At 55.7% G+C, this 19,691-nt stretch overlaps 1 protein-coding gene across 1 annotated transcript; it reads left to right on the top strand.

The window, feature by feature from the left end:
- The first annotated feature begins 408 nt into the window (after window positions 1–408).
- On the top strand, window positions 409–17,271 carry KIRREL1 (kirre like nephrin family adhesion molecule 1). The gene is made up of 12 exons (XM_065884252.1): window positions 409–427; window positions 2,240–2,389; window positions 10,619–10,724; window positions 10,873–11,021; window positions 11,199–11,326; window positions 12,068–12,194; window positions 12,285–12,385; window positions 13,998–14,196; window positions 15,459–15,566; window positions 15,732–15,871; window positions 16,466–16,543; window positions 16,795–17,271. Exons 1-12 carry the CDS (start codon window positions 409–411, stop codon window positions 17,269–17,271), a joined length of 1,782 nt encoding a protein of 593 aa, XP_065740324.1.
- Window positions 17,272–19,691: the final 2,420 nt, after the last annotated feature.

Consider the following 19,691-nt stretch of genomic DNA (forward strand, 5'->3'; position numbering starts at 1 on the left):
TGCACCACTTTCTCTGCTTGCTGAGTACTTCAGTTCCTGAAGCCCATTCCCATGGGCCACGGAGGGAGGAAGCAGTCCAGGGCGAGCACGTGGCATCTCGGAGGGAAGGGGTTGAGGCTGAAGTGGGACGGGGGCTGGAGGGTCCACCTTCCCAGCCTTCAGCTCTCTCTCTCGGGCCCGGTGCAGAGTGGAAGTGGAAGCCTGGGAGGCTCGGCCTCTTAGTGGAGCCCTCTGTCCTCACTCATCTCCTTACCCAGTACCGCTTTGGCCTTGCCAGGGACCCAGACCCGCTTCAGCCAGGAGCCAGCCGACCAGACTGTGGTGGCTGGACAGCGGGCCGTGCTCCCCTGCGTGCTGCTCAACTACTCGGGGATCGTGCAATGGACCAAGGATGGGCTGGCGCTGGGCATGGGCCAGGGCCTCAAAGGTGAGTGGGCCATGCAGCCAGCCAAGTGTCCAGACTACCCCATCTTTTCATCCCTCCCCCACCAACAGAGACTCCTGGACCCAACATCCCTTCGTTCCTCACCACGTCTCTTCTCTGTGCTCTAGCCTTCCCTCTCCCATTTCTGTGTGAGTCAGTCTCCCTCCCTCTCCTCCCGAGCTCTGTCTCCACTGCTTTCCAAAACCCACAGCTCTGCCTTTCCTCCTGGCTGTGGACTGGCTCGTGAAGGGCCAACGGGAAGCCTGAGAGATCAAGAGAAACCAAGAGACCTTTACATAAGAGAGCTTCAGACAGACAGACACCACAAGGGGAGCTGCAGGCAGCCAGGTGAGGCAGGAGGTGCTCGGAGACTCCAGAGCCCCCCTGCTCTTGCAGGGGGAGGACACAGTAACTTCTATGTCCTATGTTCCATGCCAGGCTGGCTTTGCTCCAGCCTCTCTCCTGCCCCACGCCCAGGCAGTGTCCTCTCAGTGGTTACAAATTCATTTTACCATCAGCCTGAGCACTGTAGTCATTCATTCATCAAGCCTTTCTTAAGCACTATGGAGCCACTGCGGAAACAAACATAATGTGCTGGGGTGGGGAAGCCCTCCTATATTCTGAAACAAGTAAAGAGACTTTTGGAAAGGCCGCCTGGCGGAGTAATGGGGAGTCAAGACCTGCCTCTGCCACCTCCCAGCTGGGTGACCTTAGGAAAGCCGCTTCACCTCTCTGGGCCTTAGTTTACTACTGGGTAAAACAGGCATAACAGTTGTGGGTCTGCCTGCCTTATACATGCGTTTGCGAGTTTTGAACCAAATGAGAGGATATGCTTTGTGAGAACACATTGCGACTGTAAAGCAGTGTAACGGTGAAAGTAGGGAGGGATGGTGTATTTTTATTCTTATCGTTGTCCAGGAATTGAGACTATTTGCTGTGGGTTCCGCGTATTAGAACAGGTAGGGGAAATTTGTCTGGATAGAGCAATCTGTATGAAGGAAGGAGATGGGGCTGGCGGATCTATTGATGATAGAAAGAGAAAGAAACAGGGAGAGAGAGAGAGATCAATAGATATGGAGTGAAAAGAATCGATAGCCTCTGGACAGAGGGAGATGGTGGGAGGGAGCTGATGGTGGGGACCACAGGAGAGGAGGACAGAGTGTGAGGGGGTGGGCAAGAGCCTGGAGGACAGAGGGCGAGGGAGACTGGATTGCAGAGGCCAGAGGCGTGGCTTCTGCAGGGGACGGGACTCTTGGTTTCCGGGCTCCTTCAGGGAGCTGACAGGACCCTGCCTCGTGCAACCCTCCCTAGGCAAGTGATGGCGAGACCTTAGCCTGCCTTGGGCTTCCCTCTGGCCCTGGTGAGCTCATGTCTGAGCTGTGATGGCCTATATTTTTTAACGCCCACACACCCTCCCCTCTTTCTCTCCTTTCCTCCCTGCTGTCTGCCTTTTTTTTTTTTTTTCCTCTTTCTTTCCTATTATTATGAGAGACATTTGTCTGCAAACAGCTTCGGCGAATTCATCTGCTTCTGCTCATCTCCCCCTTCTGCTCTCCCCCATCACTCCTCCTGCTTTGTGGCTCCCATCCTCACTGTAGGAGGTTGTGACGTCACAGTGTCTGCATGGGGACCTCCTCCTCGTCAAGGGCCCCTGGGGGGGGGTCCCAGGAGAGGGTGGAGGGAGGAGTGCTGGCCCTGGAATGGGATGCGGACCCTGACGTGGGGAGAGGATGCACCCTTGTGGGGCAGGGTGGTCCAGGTTGATCCTCAGGTTGGGGCTGGGCTCACCTGGGCTCGCCCGTTCTGTTCCTGCAGCCTGGCCACGGTACCGGGTCGTGGGCTCAGCAGACGCCGGGCAGTACAACCTGGAGATCACAGATGCCGAGCTCTCTGACGACGCCTCTTACGAGTGCCAGGCCACGGAGGCCGCCCTGCGCTCCCGGCGAGCGAAACTCACCGTGCTCAGTAATAACCCCCGACATCCTGCAGGGCCCCCAGCCTCCTGTCTCTGTCTCTTGGCATCCTGGCTGTCCCCCCTTCTCCAATTTCCTCTTTTATTTCCCAGCTTCTCCCTCTCTATTCCTGGCCTCCTGTCTGCCCCCACTGTCTCCCTAGCTTTCCCTCCCCAAATCCTTTAAACTTCTTCCAAAGCCAAGTTCAGATAGAAGAGGAAAAAATGGGCATGTGGGCACCCACTGCTGGACATGTGGACTGTGTGAGCTCTGGCATCCTCCCTGCCCCTGCCTGTGCCCAGGCCACGCAGGGATGGGGCTCAGCCTTCTGGATACAAAGCTCTCCCCATCAGAGTGGGGGCATGTTGACCATGGGGACCGGGCCTCTCCTGGCAGATGGGCTTGTTGGAAGCTTCTCCCTTCCTCTCCCTCTCAGCTGCCTCGGAGCCCCAGAAACTACCCCCTCGGCTCCTTTTCCTTGAACTCAGCCCCTCTTCCCTTCGCTTCCTCCTTTCCCCGCTCAGCACACACCCCTTCTTCTCTGCTTCACCTGGAGCCCTCCTCAGGGAACAGGGAAGCAGGACGGGGCTTTGAGGGCTGAGAGCGGGGTGGGGGGACGGGGCGAGCAGGGGTCCTGGCTGAGTCTGCAGGAGCTGCTGGAGGAGGACTTGTCTCGGAAGCCGAGCCCCCCACCCCCCCACCCCCCGGCTGCTGCCCACGGGATACAGAACAGATGTCCCTCTATGGCAACACCCAGGGCCATTTGCATAATGAGGGGATTCTCTCCTGCGCGCAGTACGGAATGAGGCCAGCTCTGACACGCCTTCGCCTCCTCTGTTCCGTGCCTTCCCCTCCCTGGCGGTACCTCCAGCTCCATCAGTCTTTCTGTCTCCCTCAAGCTCTGGTGCTCGGGCTGGGCCTCTACCTCTGCTCTGCTCGTCTCCAGCCTGGCTCTGTCTGCCTGTGACCCTCTTTCTTCCTCTTTGTCATCCACTCTGTCCCTTTCTTTTTTCCTGCCTCCACTTGATCCGTCCTGCTCCCTCTATTTTCTCTCCCCAAACCTGAAATCATTGAAGTGGGGGACGCCCCCAGGAGGGATGGAAGGGAAGGAGGGGGGAGCTGAGATGAGTGAGTGTGGACACAAGGAATGTTCTTACTTGGGGGAGAAAGGTGAGAACATGACAAGTCATCTGAGTGTGGTGGGAAGAGGCCTGGAATGGGAGTCAGGAGACCTGGTCCCTTTCGGCACCATGACCCGGAAGAGGTCATAACCTCTGGACAACAAGTTTCTCATCGGTAACATGGGCTGCCAGCCTTTTCTTAGCAACTGCCGCTTTGCTGCTCCCTGAGCAGGGAGTTGTAAACTCCGAAGGTCTGGGCAGATGTGAGGTGTCAGAAGAAGTGAGGACTGGAGGGACCCGACAGCCAGTTTCTCTGGATGCAAAGACCCTGAAGGACTAGGACTCGGGGCTGGTGGATGACTCGCTTTTCCTCTCTGGTGAGGACAAATGGGAAGAATTAACAAGAAGCAGGATGGAGGTTAGGAAGCAAGAGTTAGCTAACCACCAGGGCTATAGGCATGGGATGCCGAGACATCCGCTTCCATGCCTCGTTGGAGAGTGTACGAGCCCCGACGCCAGACCAGGCATTCCAAGGGAACGTGAGATTCTTAGGAGATCTTCTGTCTTTTTCCCTCCCTAACTGCTTTGGCTTGGATCCTGGAACGTGCTACTTCTAGACTGGAGAACTCCCATTCTAATGAGGGCCCCCTGATACTCTCCCTTCCCTCTCCTACCCCAGCACAGAGACAGAGAAATAGAGAGAGATGAGTAGAGGCCAACCAAGCCGATAGATATCCCAGGAACTTCATAATGGCATCCAGTGTCTTGGTTCAATCAGGGAAGGCTTCCTGGCAGAGAAGAATATCGATGGGAACGCTAGATGGAGGAGTACCCTGTTTACAAAAGCTTGCGAGTCAGCGAGGGAGGAGCTGACCGACTTGTCCCGCAGGGCACGGTCAGTGTTGAGGGTGTGGGCCTTCATAGCCTGTCTGAGTGATTTAGGTGGATGAGGGGAACAGGAGGAAGCCCCAAGAGTAAAATAGATGAAAGATGAACCCGGCTACTCCTTTCCCCTCCCTCCCCCTCCTTGTCTCTCTGGAATCCTCACACTCCCTGCCTCCTGCAGCCACGTGGAAGCACTGAGAAGGCAAGACGTCTGTGCATCCTCCCTGCTTACCTGCTTACACACACCCTTCCTTCATGGCAGCCTGGGGCTCAGAGACGGGGCAGGGCCGAGAGTGGGCTGTGTTCACTGCTGGGAATCAGCCTCCCTGTACACGGCCAGCCTCGTCACCTCGCCTCCCCTGTAGCCATGCCCTTCAGTGGCCCACCCCAGACCAGCCCAGGTCACAGAATGGCCTTTCATTCTTCCTGCCTCAGGGCTCGGAGAAGCTGCCTCCTACTCCCTGGCAGATGCGGACGCAGGCATAATACTTATCTACAGACCCATGGCTCCCTCATTACTCACAGCAAGAACCGCTCGAGTGCAGTGGTGATGGGCATGGCTTCGGCGGGCCTGGTCCACACCCAGCCCTGATATTCAGCTCACTCTCCTGTCCCTGAGCCTCAGTGCCTTGTCTGTAAATGGGGGTTAATGGTATTTACCATGAAAGGATTAATGAAAAACACTTTGTGGTGAGGGTGAAATGAAATCGTATACGTGAGGCGCTTGAGCTGACATGGGGTGGGCGTTCAGTGAATGGTGGAGATGCCGTCGATCACGTTACAGTTTACAGTCGGCTTCATATCCTTGGTCTCCTTTCACCTTCACAGTAACGACTCTGGGGGACCGATGTCAATGTGCTTTCTGAATTTTACAAACAAGGAAGCTGAGGCCTCAGACACATGTACATATTGATATACAGATTTAAGTCACAAGTCCTAAAAATGTGTTCATAAACGTACACAGGGACACACGCCTAACTGAGCATGGTAGTGATGGATAAGCAGACACCTCAACAGCCTTAATTTCCTTTTTGCCCCAGATACGAAGAGAAAGGTGGGCTAGTGGCAGAGGTGACAGGTGGGCGGCCTTCCCTGAACAAAGGGCGAGGGTCAACCTTACAAGGGAAGGGAGAGCCGATGGAAGGAGAAGCCTTCCCCTCCTCTGCCCATCCAGAACTGTCCTCCTGGGCTGTGGCACCAAGGTGTGACCTTGGAGGGGCCCACGCAGACCAGGAGACCCCGAGTGGCGGCTCTTTATCCATTTCTCTCCTTTCCACCCTGTTTGCAAATCTGCGCCCATCTGGCATTGGAGCCAGGTACACCTGGTGAGCAAAGAGGAAGAGCCCGGGATTCAGCAGTCATTCACCAGTCAGGAGTTGGAGGCACTGCTGCCTCTTGTCCAAGCAGTAAAGTGAACCCACTGCACACGTCACGCGCGCGTGCCCTACGCACGATAGTGCACGTACAGCCCTCACCTGGCCTTCATGAGGGCCCCGGGAATGAGCACCGTATGTCTCTGTTGAAGAAACTGTGACTTGAGGGCTTCACCCAAGATCACATGACACATGCCAGGATTTGAAACTGGGGCAGCCTGATTCTACAACCCATACTTTTCACACCCTCCCACTCTACATGCATGAGTTGAACAGAGTACTGGGATGGGCTACAAGTGGTTCCTTTCTCTTAGAAACCCCAGCATGGAGACTGTCATTTCATAAACTACAGGACCGCCCTGCCCACAACTGGACTCATGGGCCTCCCAGGGTCTCTCTCCTCTCAAGGGTTCCCTCGGAAAGGCCCCTCTGAGTCTTTCTGGTTTTTCCCAGCAAAAAGCAAACAAAACCCTTTCACATTGCTGGCCAACGAACATGAGGTGGACCAGGAATCAAAATTATAATCCAAACCCTTCTGCCTTTATTTCATCAATCACTTAGCCACTAATTCAGCTAATATCCCCCAGGATGTGCTATCAACCAGCCTCTGCACTAGATCTTGGGGTTTTAAGAGAAAATAAGAAGCAGCCCCTGCTCCCAGGGAACTTGCAGTCTGGTTCACCTGAGCATTTAGAAGCCTATGGGAATAGGACAGGGAGAGACCACCCTATTTCCTAGTATCAGACATCTGATGGATTCAGTTCCTTAAGCATTTAGCCAGAGCCGGCTTTGGTCATGTTCTAGGCACTGGAGACTGTATAAACATTAGTGAGATGGAGTTCCTGCTTTTTCAGGGATGACAGTTTGGGTTGGGGAGGGGGCATGGATAACCATGTTAAGTAAGGCAAATACAAGGTAGATAGTGCTTGGAGCTCCAAGTGACGGGCTGGGAACCACGAAGGTGGTGATTGTGGGGGGTGTGGCATGGAGGGCCCTGTGCAGCAGCTGGGATGTGAACAGGATGGACAGCAGTTCAAGAGGAGCCCTGAGGGAAAGAACACCAGAAATGAGACGAGTAGATGCAAAAGTGCGGGACTTGGCCTGAGGAACCCTGGACGGCAGGCAGAGATGCTTGCAACTCATGCCCATGGCAGCTGGTAGACATGGAATGTGTTTGAGCAGGGAAGTGGCACAGTCTTACCTGCTCTCTAGAGAAAATAACCTGCCAGCATGACGGATGGCTTAAGGCCACCAGGGACTGGAGGCGGGGAGTCCATTTCGGAGGTTGCCGTGATAGACCCCCTCATCTGGCTGCCCCAGGGCAGAGGCGCACACAGGAGGGAATGGACATAAACTCCGTGGAGGTAGCCACCTTTCTGTGCCAGGCCCCCCAGGCCACAGGAGCAACGGATACAGTGATTATAAGTTAGGGGGTAAGGATGGTCCTGCCCTGCCAAGGGGTGGACATGCAGAGGGAGAGATGCCTCCAGGGGCAGGGGTTTTGGTCATACGGGCAGTGTTGGCTGCATCCTGGACTGACTCTGCTCTGCTCTTCTCCACAGTCCCCCCAGAGGACACTAGGATCGATGGTAGTCCTGTGATTCTGCTGCAGGCAGGCGCCCCCCACAACCTCACGTGCCGAGCCTTCAACGCCAAGCCTGCTGCCACCATCATCTGGTTCCGGGATGGGACGCAGCAGGAGGGCGCCGTAGCCAGCACGGTGAGACCCTGCCTGTACCCCCAGATCCTCCTGGGCCACATCCCAGTTCACCTTTCCTTTCCCACATGGATCTGACCACAGACTCGGGGAGACAGATGTAAGCAGGGGCCTCAGAGACCATCTGGTCCAATCCTCCCATTAAATAGTTGGGAAAGTTGAGGTCCAGAGAAGAGAAGTGAATTCCCAGGTTCACAGGGCCAGTCAACAGTTAGCAGAGACTAAGAATAATGCTGAAAATAGCTACATTGATTAAGCCCCTACTGTATACCAGGCACTGTGCATGCTAAGATCTTTATGGACAGTCTCTATTAAACCTCACAGGAGTTTCATAAATTAGGTGATATTTCCAACTCACAAAGAGTGAACTGATGGTCAGAGAGGTTGAGTGACTTGCCAGGGTCACAAAGCTGACATGCTGCAGAGCCGGGGTTTGTGTCTGCATCAGAATGTGACCTCTCGCAACTGAGCCCCTCGACTTTCTTCCCCCAGCCTCTAGTTGGTATGTGTTCCCAGTCGGCGCAACTAAGAGCTTGGGGTGGGGGGGGGGGCAGGGATTACGTGTACATGTTATAGATGAGGAACCTGTGGCAGAGAAAGACATCAAGTTACTTGCCCGGGATCACACGGCAAAGTTGACGGTGGAGCTGGAACTAGAATCCAGATCTCAGGTTTGGAGCTCCTCCTGTCAGCTGCGGACAAGCACATATGTACCCAGCCCTTTGCTAGATGCTTCAGGAGACAATTCTCATTGAGGGGAGAGAGAATGCTCACCTGTGTGCCTCGGAATGTGTGGCCCCAGGGAGCGAGTACCCGGATTAGCTCTGCCCTTGACGCTCTGTATGACCTTGGACAAGTCACTTGTCTCTGGCCTTCGATTCACCCTTTGACAAGTGGCAGTTTGGCTTTAGTGGTGCTTAACTTCTTCACTACCAAGAACTCCGTTATTTTTTTTCCTCTAGGGCTTCATGTTTTGAATATTTTGGCAACCAAACAAACTGACTGGTTAACGGCCATTTGTCATCCACCCCCCTTTTTTATACTCGTTAAAGACACGATGGAGCTTTGAAGCAGCAGGAGGGGGCTGGTGTTACTGCACTGGGCTGGTGCTGTTCCGGTACCACATCGGGCCCAGCAAGGATGCCTATATATTGCTGTCAAACCGTGGGCCCCTACTGTGCTTAACAGTATGGTTTCCCTTAGGCAGTGTACAATATGGAAAACAGCCCAAGTGTTCCTATGATCATGTCCAGGGACCTCAGGTTGGATATCACTGAGCTGGTATGAGATTTTGAGCCTGTGAGTCCCTTCCCTGCCCTCAAGGAGTTTACGATCTAGCAGGAGAGACCCAGCACTGAAACACACATGCACGGTGCCTAAGAGGCAAGGCCGGATGTGACCAGAGCGGTGTGGAGGACAGACTGCCTGCAATGGGCACAAGTTCAGGCTGGGGAGAGAGTCCTGAAGGCTGGGATAGCAAAGGAAGACTTTCCAGAAGAGGAAGGACTTGGGCTGGACTCAGGGGATTCCAGGAATGGGACTCAAAACCGTGGGGAAAACTGTACAACGCACAGAGTGAACTCTAATGTAAACTATGGGCTTTCGTTAGTATTGGTACCAGGGTTGGTTCATCAGTTGTAACACATGTATCACACTAGTGCGTCGTGTTAATTAATAATAGGGGAAACTGGGGGGCCAGAGAGGAGGGTATACAGGAACTCTCTGTATTTTCTCTTCAACTTTTCTGTAAACGTAAAACTTCTCTTTAAAAAATCATAAAGTCTGTTAATTAGAAACTAAACCAAACCTGGGGAGGAGGTAGGGGCTGGGGGAGGATTGAGCTTCAGGTTAAATGCCCCTCCAGCAAGCCAGCTCTGAGCGGGTCACCCTGAGAGCAGAGGAGGGGGCTTTTAGCTTAACCGTGTCTCCCACCCTTGTTTCCGCCACCCCAGGAACTGCTGAAGGATGGGAAGAGGGAGACCACCATCAGCCAGCTGCTCATCAACCCCACAGACCTGGATATTGGGCGTGTCTTCACCTGCCGCAGCGTGAACGAGGCCATCCCGAGCGGCAAGGAGACGTCCATCGAGCTCGACGTGCACCGTGAGCAGGGTCCTGGGATGGAGGCAGGGATCGTGGGGTGGGGGGAATGTGCACCTTGAGTGGCGTCCTGGGAAGGAGCCCGGGAAGGGTGGGGTGGGGGGCAGCACCCTTTGAGAAGCACAGAAGAATCCCCCAGGTGCCCTGGGACAGATGCTCCATTTCTTCGTCGTCTTGGATTCCCTGGTTTGAACCCTTAGGGCTGGTAGAAGAGGCATCAGCTGTGAGCCAGGCAGTTCCCGGGTTTAAACCGTGTGACTTTGGGCAATGACATAATCTCTCTGAGCCTCAGTTTCTAATTCGGTATACGTGCAGAAAATAAAATGCAGGCCTACAATCCCTTATCGGAAATTCTAAACCAAAAGCGCTTGGGTGGCAAAACCTGAACCGAGGCTCTTCGTAGTCTTTTATTTAACCCACTTAATTGGAATAGCTATACATTTCACTGCAGATGTATTAATGCGTGTGTCTGTGGGATATTGCCCAGACTGTGCTGGGGGTCTTACACGGTAAACGGTCTGTGCCCACCGTTACCTTTCTAACCCTTGAAATATCCCAAATTCTGAAACACATCTAGTTCCAGGGGGTTCAGATAAGGGGTTGTGGACCTGTACCTGCTTCTCAGGGTTGTGAGCATTAAGTGAGGTATAGTGTAAGGGCATCTAGCATGGAGTGTGCTACTTGGTAAGTGCTCAGTAAACTCCCACTCCCCAGGGAAGGGTGGGAGAGTGGCAGAGATTGGAGAGATGTCCCACCCCCATCCCGGTCCGTGAGCCTAACGAGCCCACACTGACGCCTAGTGGTCACATCCGTCAATACACCTTCTGACTAATATGTCCCTCTGGTATCATCCTTGGTCGTCACCCTAGCCGGCCCCTAGAGGCTCCTGGAATAAAGGTGAAGAAGCCTTGTTTATTGGAGCTGGTACACTGCAAAGTCAAATTCCCGGGTCACCACGCGGGTGAGGTCTGAGTGTGTGTGCTAGAGAGAGAAAAAGAAATTTGCGGGACAGAAAAGACCCTGACTTCCAGTCCTCTGCTTTGCAGACCCTCCTACGGTGACCCTGTCCATTGAGCCACAGACGGTGCAGGAGGGCGAGCGCGTCGTCTTTACGTGCCAGGCCACAGCCAACCCTGAGATCCTGGGCTACAGGTGGGAGGGGCAGGGGCTGGGCACACTCTGGGGAAGGATACTGGGCGGCCCTTGAGGCCAGGAGTGGGGGGCTGAGGAGGACAGGCCACTGGACGTGAGTGAGGGGGCTCCAAGGCCTGACCCCGCTCTGTGTTGCCTGTTCCCCCAGGTGGGCCAAGGGGGGCTTGCTGATCGAAGACACCCACGAGAGTCGCTATGAGACGAATGTCGATTATTCCTTCTTCACGGAGCCTGTGTCCTGTGAGGTTTACAACAAAGTGGGAAGCACCAATGTCAGCACTTTAGTCAATGTCCACTGTGAGTAGCTGCAGGGGCGGGGGTGGGGACAGAGGGCCAGGGCTTTAAAGGGGCTGGGGTGGGGTTGGGGGGGCTCCATGAGGCTGAGGGGGCCGGACAGGAGAAGGAAGAGGACAGAGATTGGAGCTGACCCCCAGGGAGACTCAGACGCTAACGGGCTGTTCCTTTCTACCTCAGTTGCTCCCCGGATTGTAGTGGACCCCAAACCCACGACCACAGACATTGGCTCTGATGTGACCCTCACCTGTGTCTGGGTTGGTAATCCCCCCCTCACCCTCACCTGGACCAAAAAGGACTCAAACATGGTAAGAAGCTTGCTGCCTCTCCGGGGTGCTGGAAGGAAGGAGCCTGGCCACAGGCTGGGGAGAGAGGGGGCAAAGGAGGTGCAGCATTATTTTTCAAGTTGAACCTGGGCTATTTCCAAGTTCTCAGGATTTGGAAGAAAAGGACGGTGCTTGCAGTCAACCCCACCCTCCTCAGCAGACAGCTGGCCGCTGCAGTGGCAGTGGGAGGGACGTGATGACCTGTGGGGTGGGAGGGGGGCAGGGGCCCTGAGTGGAGCTGCTGTGGTGGCCAGAGACCTGGTAAAAGAATGCTGCATAGGAGGGTGGAGAAGCTGGGATGACTCACTAGAGGAAAGGAGGCTGAATTGTGCCGCTCTACAGCGACCTGCCTTGGACAATTTGGGCCACAGTTGCAAAAAGAGGGATTTCAGAGTGGAACTTCCTACCTCATTTGGCGCTAGAGAAGCATTAGAACAGATGACCAGAAGCGGCTGCATCCTCTGTACAGATGGATGGCAGCCTCGCCTGCCCTCCTGAGCCTCCACCCACTTCTGCCCGCTCTTATAGAGAGATGATGTGTCTAAATGCCAACCTGTTTAGAGTCAGGGGATGGACCAGATAGACTCGGGACCCTGTTTCCCTTCTGGGAATTCACTTGTGGCCCTTCCTCCTTTCTTTCCGATGCCTCCGATGCGGGGGCCCGCACGGATCTAGGGGCCCAGGCCTCCTGGCTCCCCACCCGAGGCTGCTCTCTCTGCCCAGGTCCTGAGTAACAGCAACCAGCTGCTGCTGAAGTCGGTGACCCAGGCCGATGCCGGCACCTACACCTGCCGGGCCATCGTGCCTCGGATCGGAGTGGCCGAGCGGGAGGTGCCACTTTATGTGAATGGTGAGTGGCCTGAGGGGGGCGGGGGGCCTGTGAGGGGGAGGCAGGCACTGGAGGTCCCAGCTGGCCCTGACCACGTCTTCTTACTTGCAGGGCCCCCCATTATCTCCAGCGAGGCCGTGCAGTACGCCGTCAGGGGTGATGGTGGCAAGGTGGAGTGTTTCATCGGGAGCACGCCACCCCCAGACCGCATTGTGAGTGCTGGGCCTGGCCTCAGCCTCCTCCCGCTCTCCCCAGGCCTTTCCCGTGCCCTGCGCTTCTCATCCTCCGACTCTGTCCCTCCGTCCCTCTTCCTGTTCAAATGCCATCTCCTCTCTTACTTGTTGTGTGACCCTGAGCCAGTTACTTGTTATTTGGAACCCCAGTTTCCTCATCCGTAAAATAGGGGCAGTGATCCCTACCAAACAGGGTTGCCATGAGAAGCGATGTGACAACACGTGTGAAAGGCCTGGTGGAGGCTCCCTGGATATGCTACTGGTTCCCCTGGGCTTTCACGCCTGCTCTTTCCTCTCCCTCGTCTCCTCCCCTTTTCTCAGCCTCCCGATCTCTTCCTTGCCCTCTCCTCTGCCTTCTGCCCCTCCGCCCTGCCCCCTCAGTTCTGTCCCACCGTGTCGTCCCCTCCTCTCCCTTCTCCTGCCTTTCTCCTCCTACCAGGCCCCATGCTGCTCTCCACCCCCCTCCCTCTCCCCCACACCATGAACCATTAATTCCTCCCGTGACCATTAACCGTCAAACCCCTCATCACATTTAATGACCATTTGGCTAACTCCACGGCTGCCCAGAGACACTTCATTACCATGGCCACCTGGGCAGCGGGCAGCTTGGCTCCCGGGGGGCTTTCCTTGCAGAGCTAGGAGGACTGATGCCTGGAAACGAGCCAGTTCTCAGTGGCTTTCCCTCCCTTGGGTTCCACTCTGAGGGAGGGGGACACAAAGGGGGGTATGCCCCGGCTAGGGAGTCGAGGATGGAAGAGCCTGGGAGAGACAGCTCTCCGGTGCCAATTCCCACTCATTATAAGGGTCTGTGGATGAGTCTCCAGAGCCAGTGGGCTATGTAGGGCCAGCTGTGGAGTGGTTAAAGGTGAGGTTGAAGGTTAAGTTATGTTTAGTTAGAAGCTCAGACTATCGGAGCTGGAGGAGAGCTGGAGCATTGTCTGCCTCTAGTCTGGTCCTCTCCTTTTATAGGAAACTGAGACCCAGAGAGGGAAGGGGAGGCTACACAGGGCTCGAGGGGAGAGTCAGGCGTAGAGCCCAGGGTTCTTGGCTCTCCGCCCAGGATTTGTTTTACCACATCAGGGGTCCCACATGTTGCTTCATTGGATCCGCTGGGGTTGTTACAAAAATAGAGATTCCCAAAGAAAGAAGCCTGAATTCTAACTTGGAGAAGGTGGGTCTCTGGGACAGTAGTCGACCATCTTCTTGGCCTGCTGGCTTTCCGAATAAAATTGCTCTCCCTTGCCCCAACAAAGACAGCAACAACGAAATAGAGATTCCTGGGCCTCTCCCCTGGAGAGTCAAATGAAGGAGATAAGCCCCGGGAATCTGCATGTTAAAGAGTGTCTCTGAGCATATTTGAATGGTCCCAGCACATGTCGCAGGCATGCTTGGAAGCCGCTGCTTCTCCTAGACTGGAGGTTTGATGCCAGGGTTTGAGGCAGCAGGTGCGACTTGGGCTTGTTTCAGGGCAAGCGCGGGGCTGGGCTTAAGAGCACATGGGGTGAGGATGTGAGGATGCCTGGAGGGTGGGTCAGGTGTTTCTGCCACCTGCCTCCCTCTTCCTCATCCCGTGCTGCCCTCCCCACCCCAGGCATGGGCATGGAAGGAGAACTTCCTGGAGGTGGGGACCCTGGAACGCTACACGGTGGAGAGGACCAACTCAGGCAGCGGGGTCCTGTCCACGCTCACCATCAACAACGTCATGGAGGCCGACTTTCAGACCCACTACAACTGCACAGCCTGGAACAGCTTCGGCCCAGGCACAGCCATCATCCAGCTGGAAGAGCGAGGTGACAGCAGTACTGGCTGTGTAGCTAGGGCGCAGGGCAGCCTGGGGACTCTGCTCCCTCTTCTCTCTGGGGGCACGTCTCAGAGAGACAGCTCCCTCCTGGGCCTGCCCACCAGAGCCTGGCCTTGGTGCTCAGTTGGAAAACCCACTCGCATTTTTAAACATTTATTGAGCATCTGCTATATGCCAGCCACCCCCTCTAGGAACTGCAGGGACAGATGTGAACGTACACAGTCCTTGCCCTCCGGGAACTTTCAGTGCAGTGGAGAACTTACAGAGTGGTAGCAAATGACTTCAGATGGAGAAAAATGAAATGATCTGTGAAAGGGAGTCACACTCCCTACCTCACTGGGTTGGTGTGAGGATTAAATGAGAAGATATTCATGAAGTACCTGGCGTAGAATAAGTGCCCAGGAAGCTTCGGTTCCCTTACCCCTTCACGAATCCTTAGTCTGGTAGGAGACACATATTCCCTCCCTTAAGGCACTTCTAGTGTGATGAAAGAGGCATCACGCCTTTGACGTTTTTGGAAGCTCCCAACTCTGATGAGGAAAGAGCCCCCCCGCTCCTCTTTTTTTTTTAATGAGAACTAGCCATTTGACATGGGAGATGGGAGAAAATAACTGGGGGTCCCCTCGAGTCTTTCTTAGCTGAGGACACCAGCAAGAGCAAGGGGTTGGTGGAGAAGAACAGAGTAATAGAGTGAGACGGGACTCTGCAGGGAAGGCTTTCTGGAGGAGAAGAGACTTACGTGGATCTGATCCATCCAGGACAGCCAGGAAGGGAGAAGAAGCTGGAGGCAGGATTCCTGGGTGCTTCTTATCTCTGGGGAGCAGGGGGAACCAACCAGAACCGTTTGAGCCCTGGGAGGGTAGGTACAGGTGGAGCGGTCACAATGGTGTGTGGGGGGAAGGCAGTGAAAGAGGTCAGAACACATGGCAGATGGGAGAATGTGGGGACAGCTGATCTCAGACAAGAGCCCAACCCAGGAAGGAGAGACCAGCCTCGCAGACAGGTGGGCTGCAAGAGAGGGACAGACGGACCACCAAGGCCAGGGTCAAGCTGATCCCAATTCTGACGAAGCTGAAGCACGGGTCTAAACCCCCCAAACAGTGCAGACTTCCTCTCAAATCCCACCTTGCCTTTAATTGAACACAGCTCCGCTGAAACATAAAACCTGTGCACAATCCAGGGGCGCACGGAGCTCAGCTCCTCCGTGTGCCCCCATCCTCACCCTCCCCCTTTTCCCTCCCTCATCTGAAGAGGTGTTACCTGTGGGCATCATCGCCGGGGCCACCATCGGCGCAGGCACCCTGCTCACCTTCTTCTTCATCGCCTTGGTGTTCTTCCTCTACCGGCGCCGCAAAGGCAGTGAGTATGGGCCCTGCTCAGGCCGCGGCCCTCCTGGGGGTCCCCAACAGGCGGGGCCTGGGAGAGGTGAGGGGGTTGACAGCGGCGCTCCCCAGGCCAGGTGGGTCCGGAAGCAGCCTCTGCAGAGGCTGGCAGAAAGCGTCCAGGCTGCTCCTCCTGTCCCAGGTCGCAAAGACGTGACCCTGAGAAAGCTGGACATCAAGGTGGAGACGGTGAACCGGGAGCCGCTCACGATGCATTCGGACCGGGAGGACGATGCTGCCAGCGTCTCCACGGCAACCCGTGTCATGAAGGCCATCTACTCGGTAAGGGTCCCTCCTCCCTGGCCCAGCTCTCCCCACACTCTTGGGACCGGCTCCTGCCCAGCTCACCAATACTGTCACTCTCTCCTCCCTCGGTCATCCTACCTTGGCCCTGCTACCTCCCCCATATGCTCACGCGCTCACACACATACATATATGTGCACATACACATTCATAACCACATTCACGTGCCCACGCTCCCCAGGCTAATTTCCTTCCATTACAGGATAGGCAGGTGGGGCCTGCACAGGCTTCCTTCACCCCAGCCTCCGCCTACAGAGTGTCAGAATTGGAAACCCCTAGAAGTTTTCTGGCCCAACTGCCTCATTGCTCAGATGAGGAAAGAGCCCCAGAAAGGGGCAGGGACATACCCAAGCACTGCATGTTAGCGACAAAATTGGTTCTGGAACCCAGGTCTCTGGCCTTTTCCCACCACATCCCAGAGCCTCTGCTGGGAGAGGACACAGAGTTCAAGGCTGCCCATGACCCCAGACCCTTCTCCTTAATAGGTGACCTCTGGGTGTGGGGATAGGGTAGGCAAGGGAGGACAAGAGCAGGGTGTCCGTCTCCTGATGCCCCACTCTTGCTGCTCTGCAGTCCTTCAAGGATGACGTGGACCTGAAGCAGGACCTGCGCTGTGACACCATCGACACCCGGGAGGAGTATGAGATGAAGGTGGGAAAGCGGGGAGGGGCCAGCGCACGGGGACTGCTGGGAATGGGGGCTCTGAGGGCCTGCAGGGTGGAGGTGAGGGCAGGTTTGGGGAGGAGCGGTCAGGAGGTCATTGAGGAAACAGGAGGTGGGGACCTATTGGCTGAGAACCCAGAGCAGAGCCAGAGAAGGAGTCCCAGAGGGCCATGACGAGACGACACCCTTTCCCCAAGAGAGACTCCCCTTCTCCATCCTCTTCTCTCGTTGCCCCCCAGGATCCCACCAATGGTTACTACAATGTGCGTGCCCACGAAGACCGCCCGTCTTCCAGGGCAGTGCTCTATGCTGACTACCGTGCCCCCGGCCCTGCCCGCTTCGACGGCCGCCCCTCTTCCCGCCTCTCCCACTCCAGCGGCTATGCCCAGCTCAACACCTACAGCCGGGCCCCGGCCTCTGACTACGGCCCTGAGCCCACACCCCCAGGTCCTGCTGCCCCAGCTGGCACCGACACCACCAGCCAGCTGTCCTACGAGAACTATGAGAAGTTCAATTCCCATCCCTTCCCCGGGGCAGCAGGGTACCCCACCTACCGACTGGGCTACCCTCAGGGCCCTCCGTCCGGCCTGGAGCGGACCCCGTATGAGGCATATGACCCCATTGGCAAGTACGCCACTGCCACGCGATTCTCCTACACCTCCCAGCACTCGGACTACGGCCAGAGATTCCAGCAGCGCATGCAGACGCACGTGTAGGGCTAGAGCCTGGCCGGGGCATCTCTGCGGGGCAGAGGAGAAGGCTCTCACAGCTGTTCCCTGATATTCAGGGGCATTGCTCGTTGTTGCTCCTGTCCTGGACCAGCCTTCCTCCTCCCGCCGTGGCAGGCGGGGAGCAGGTCTCCCGGAAACACCCCGTCCCAAGGATGGTGCTCTGTGCATGCCCCAGCCTCCTGGGCCTGCCCTTCCCTCTTCTTCGGGAGGATGTGTCTCTTCTGACCTGCACTCTCGCCTGGCCCCAGCCTGGGGACGGGGAAAGTGAAGGTTGCGGAGAGCAGAGGGGGCACTTTTTAGCATTCCCTTTCTATCCCACCCCTCTGATCTCCCGTGAGTAGACAGGAGGTCATGTGGAGATGAACAGGCTTTGGCCCAGGGGGCATGAAATGTAGGGGTGGGTGGCTGTGGTACAGATAGGTGGAAGTGGGATAGCCTGGCCAGTCCATCTGTCGTCTGCGTTCATACCTTGGATGCATCTCTCCCACCTTGGGACTGCAGAAAGGACCTTGGATTTATTTTAGTCCTGGCACCGAGTTCAGATCCAGCCCTCCTTCAGCTGGCAGTAAAGTGCCACTCGTCCTGGCTGCCCATGGGGACACCTGTCTGTCTGCCTGCAGAGGGATCCAGGTATGTCCCATAGTGCTGCCCCCGTTTGCTTCTCTTCTGTGCTGGGCCGGCCAGATAAACCAGGGGGTCGTGATGGAGAAGGAAAGGTCAGGAACCATGTCCCGAGTCACTAGCCAGACAGCAGGGTGCTATATAGCAGTTTCCAGAACCCACGCTAGAGTAAGTCCCCCCAAGCCCCCTCCCCTCCCCAGTCTGCCCCACTTCCTGGCTTTAACTCTCTAGCATGCCTGGGGAGTGGTGGGGTGAGGGTGGGAGTGCTATAGGCTATTTTTCAAAGACAACAAAAAACAATAAACACCTCATTTGGAGAAAAAAAGCAAAAAAGCTGTAGGGAGTCCCCCGCCCAAATACAAGTCCCAGTGGAAAGGAAAGGGGGTATCTGTTCTTCACCAGATTCCCAACACCTTCCATTACTCTTTCAATCTCGAAGCACTTTGAATCCATTTTTAAACATTCAGGCGGTGAGACCTGTCATCCAATGGGCCCTGATAGGACAGGGAGGGGCCCTGGCTGTCATGCTCTGCTGTCCTACCCTAGGGCCAACCAGCTGGTTAGAGAGGCCACCTTCCCGGGGCCATGGGAGATGTTCTCTTTAGACGGGTTTTGGTTTGTTAAGCGTCTGTTTTTTTCTTGGACCAATTAGATTCCTTCTTCCAGTTTCAGTGCCTTGAGTGTCCAGCTTTGGTTGACCGGCCCTGGGTGGGTGGCTACGCAGGGAGCCGGTATTGTGAGCGCAAACTCACTGCCAAGTGTTGCAGAGTTTAGGGGACAGACGGGTGAGGGGGCCTGGTAAGAGGAAGGGCGGACCTCGTAAGGTCACACGGAAGGGCACTGCAGGCAGCCACGGCCCAGGTGGCCCCCCACGCCCACCCTCACTTCCATCTACACACATGCATTCCACATTCTCAGCCGCCACCTCCTGACCAAAGAGAACCGGCGCTCCAAAGAGAACTCACTCCCCTGCCCCGGCCTCCCCTTCCCAAGAAGCAGGGTCTGCTCTTCCCCTTGCTGGGCCCTGAGCGAGCGGGTCCTCTGTTGCAATCCCCAGAATGCGCTTTGCCCTTTCTCATGGTCGCCGTTCATTAGTCATGTTCGCTTTAATGAGTTACATGCCCATCAGTCACGGGCCATCGCCACCTTTGCCGATGGCTCTGTGGGGTGACATTCCTCGCCATCCCTTGGCTGGTAAGGACCAGCTCATACCCAGGAAGAAAGTAGTTCCAGTTCCAGCCTCTCAAACTGCCTCTGCATCCTCCTCCACTTCACCGGGGGCAAGTCCCAAGGACCGGCCCTTCCAGAGGCATCACACAGGCTCCCAGCGCTATTCCACCCTCACCCCTGGAAGCTGACTCCTTCCTGCGGATTCCTTTTCTGTGAGCTCAGTGACAAGGTCTGTTAAGGATGCAGGTTCCTGTGCAAATGCATGCATGTTTTGATGATTTTCACAGAAGCCATGGGTAATCTAAACAGTTGAAATCTAAAGATGGTGGCTTTTTAAACAGGAATATTCCAAAAGACATTTACTTTTGTTAGGGGTTTGGCCACATTCGCTTGTTTACTGCTTCTTGGTTTTAGTGCTGGGTCCATTCTGTTGATGGAGAGGAGGAGGCCCTGAGGTCACTCGGTAACTCAGCTGACACTGCAGGAACCATGGGTTTTGGAAGCCAGATACAGAGCCACTTCCCTGTTCTCTGTTCCTAACACGTTATAGTACCTGGGTATCAAGCAAGCACCATGCAAGGCACAGGGAGATGTCAGCGACCAAGGCCATCTCT

Source organism: Phocoena phocoena, chromosome 1 (genome assembly GCF_963924675.1).
Source record: "Phocoena phocoena chromosome 1, mPhoPho1.1, whole genome shotgun sequence".
NCBI lineage: Eukaryota > Metazoa > Chordata > Mammalia > Artiodactyla > Phocoenidae > Phocoena > Phocoena phocoena.

Coding starts and splice junctions, on each gene's coding strand:
- KIRREL1 (XM_065884252.1), top strand. Junction 10,725..10,872: donor CCTGAGATCCTGGGCTACAG/GTGGGAGGGGCA, acceptor CTGTTCCCCCAG/GTGGGCCAAGGGGGGCTTGC. Junction 14,197..15,458: donor CATCCAGCTGGAAGAGCGAG/GTGACAGCAGTA, acceptor CCTCATCTGAAG/AGGTGTTACCTGTGGGCATC.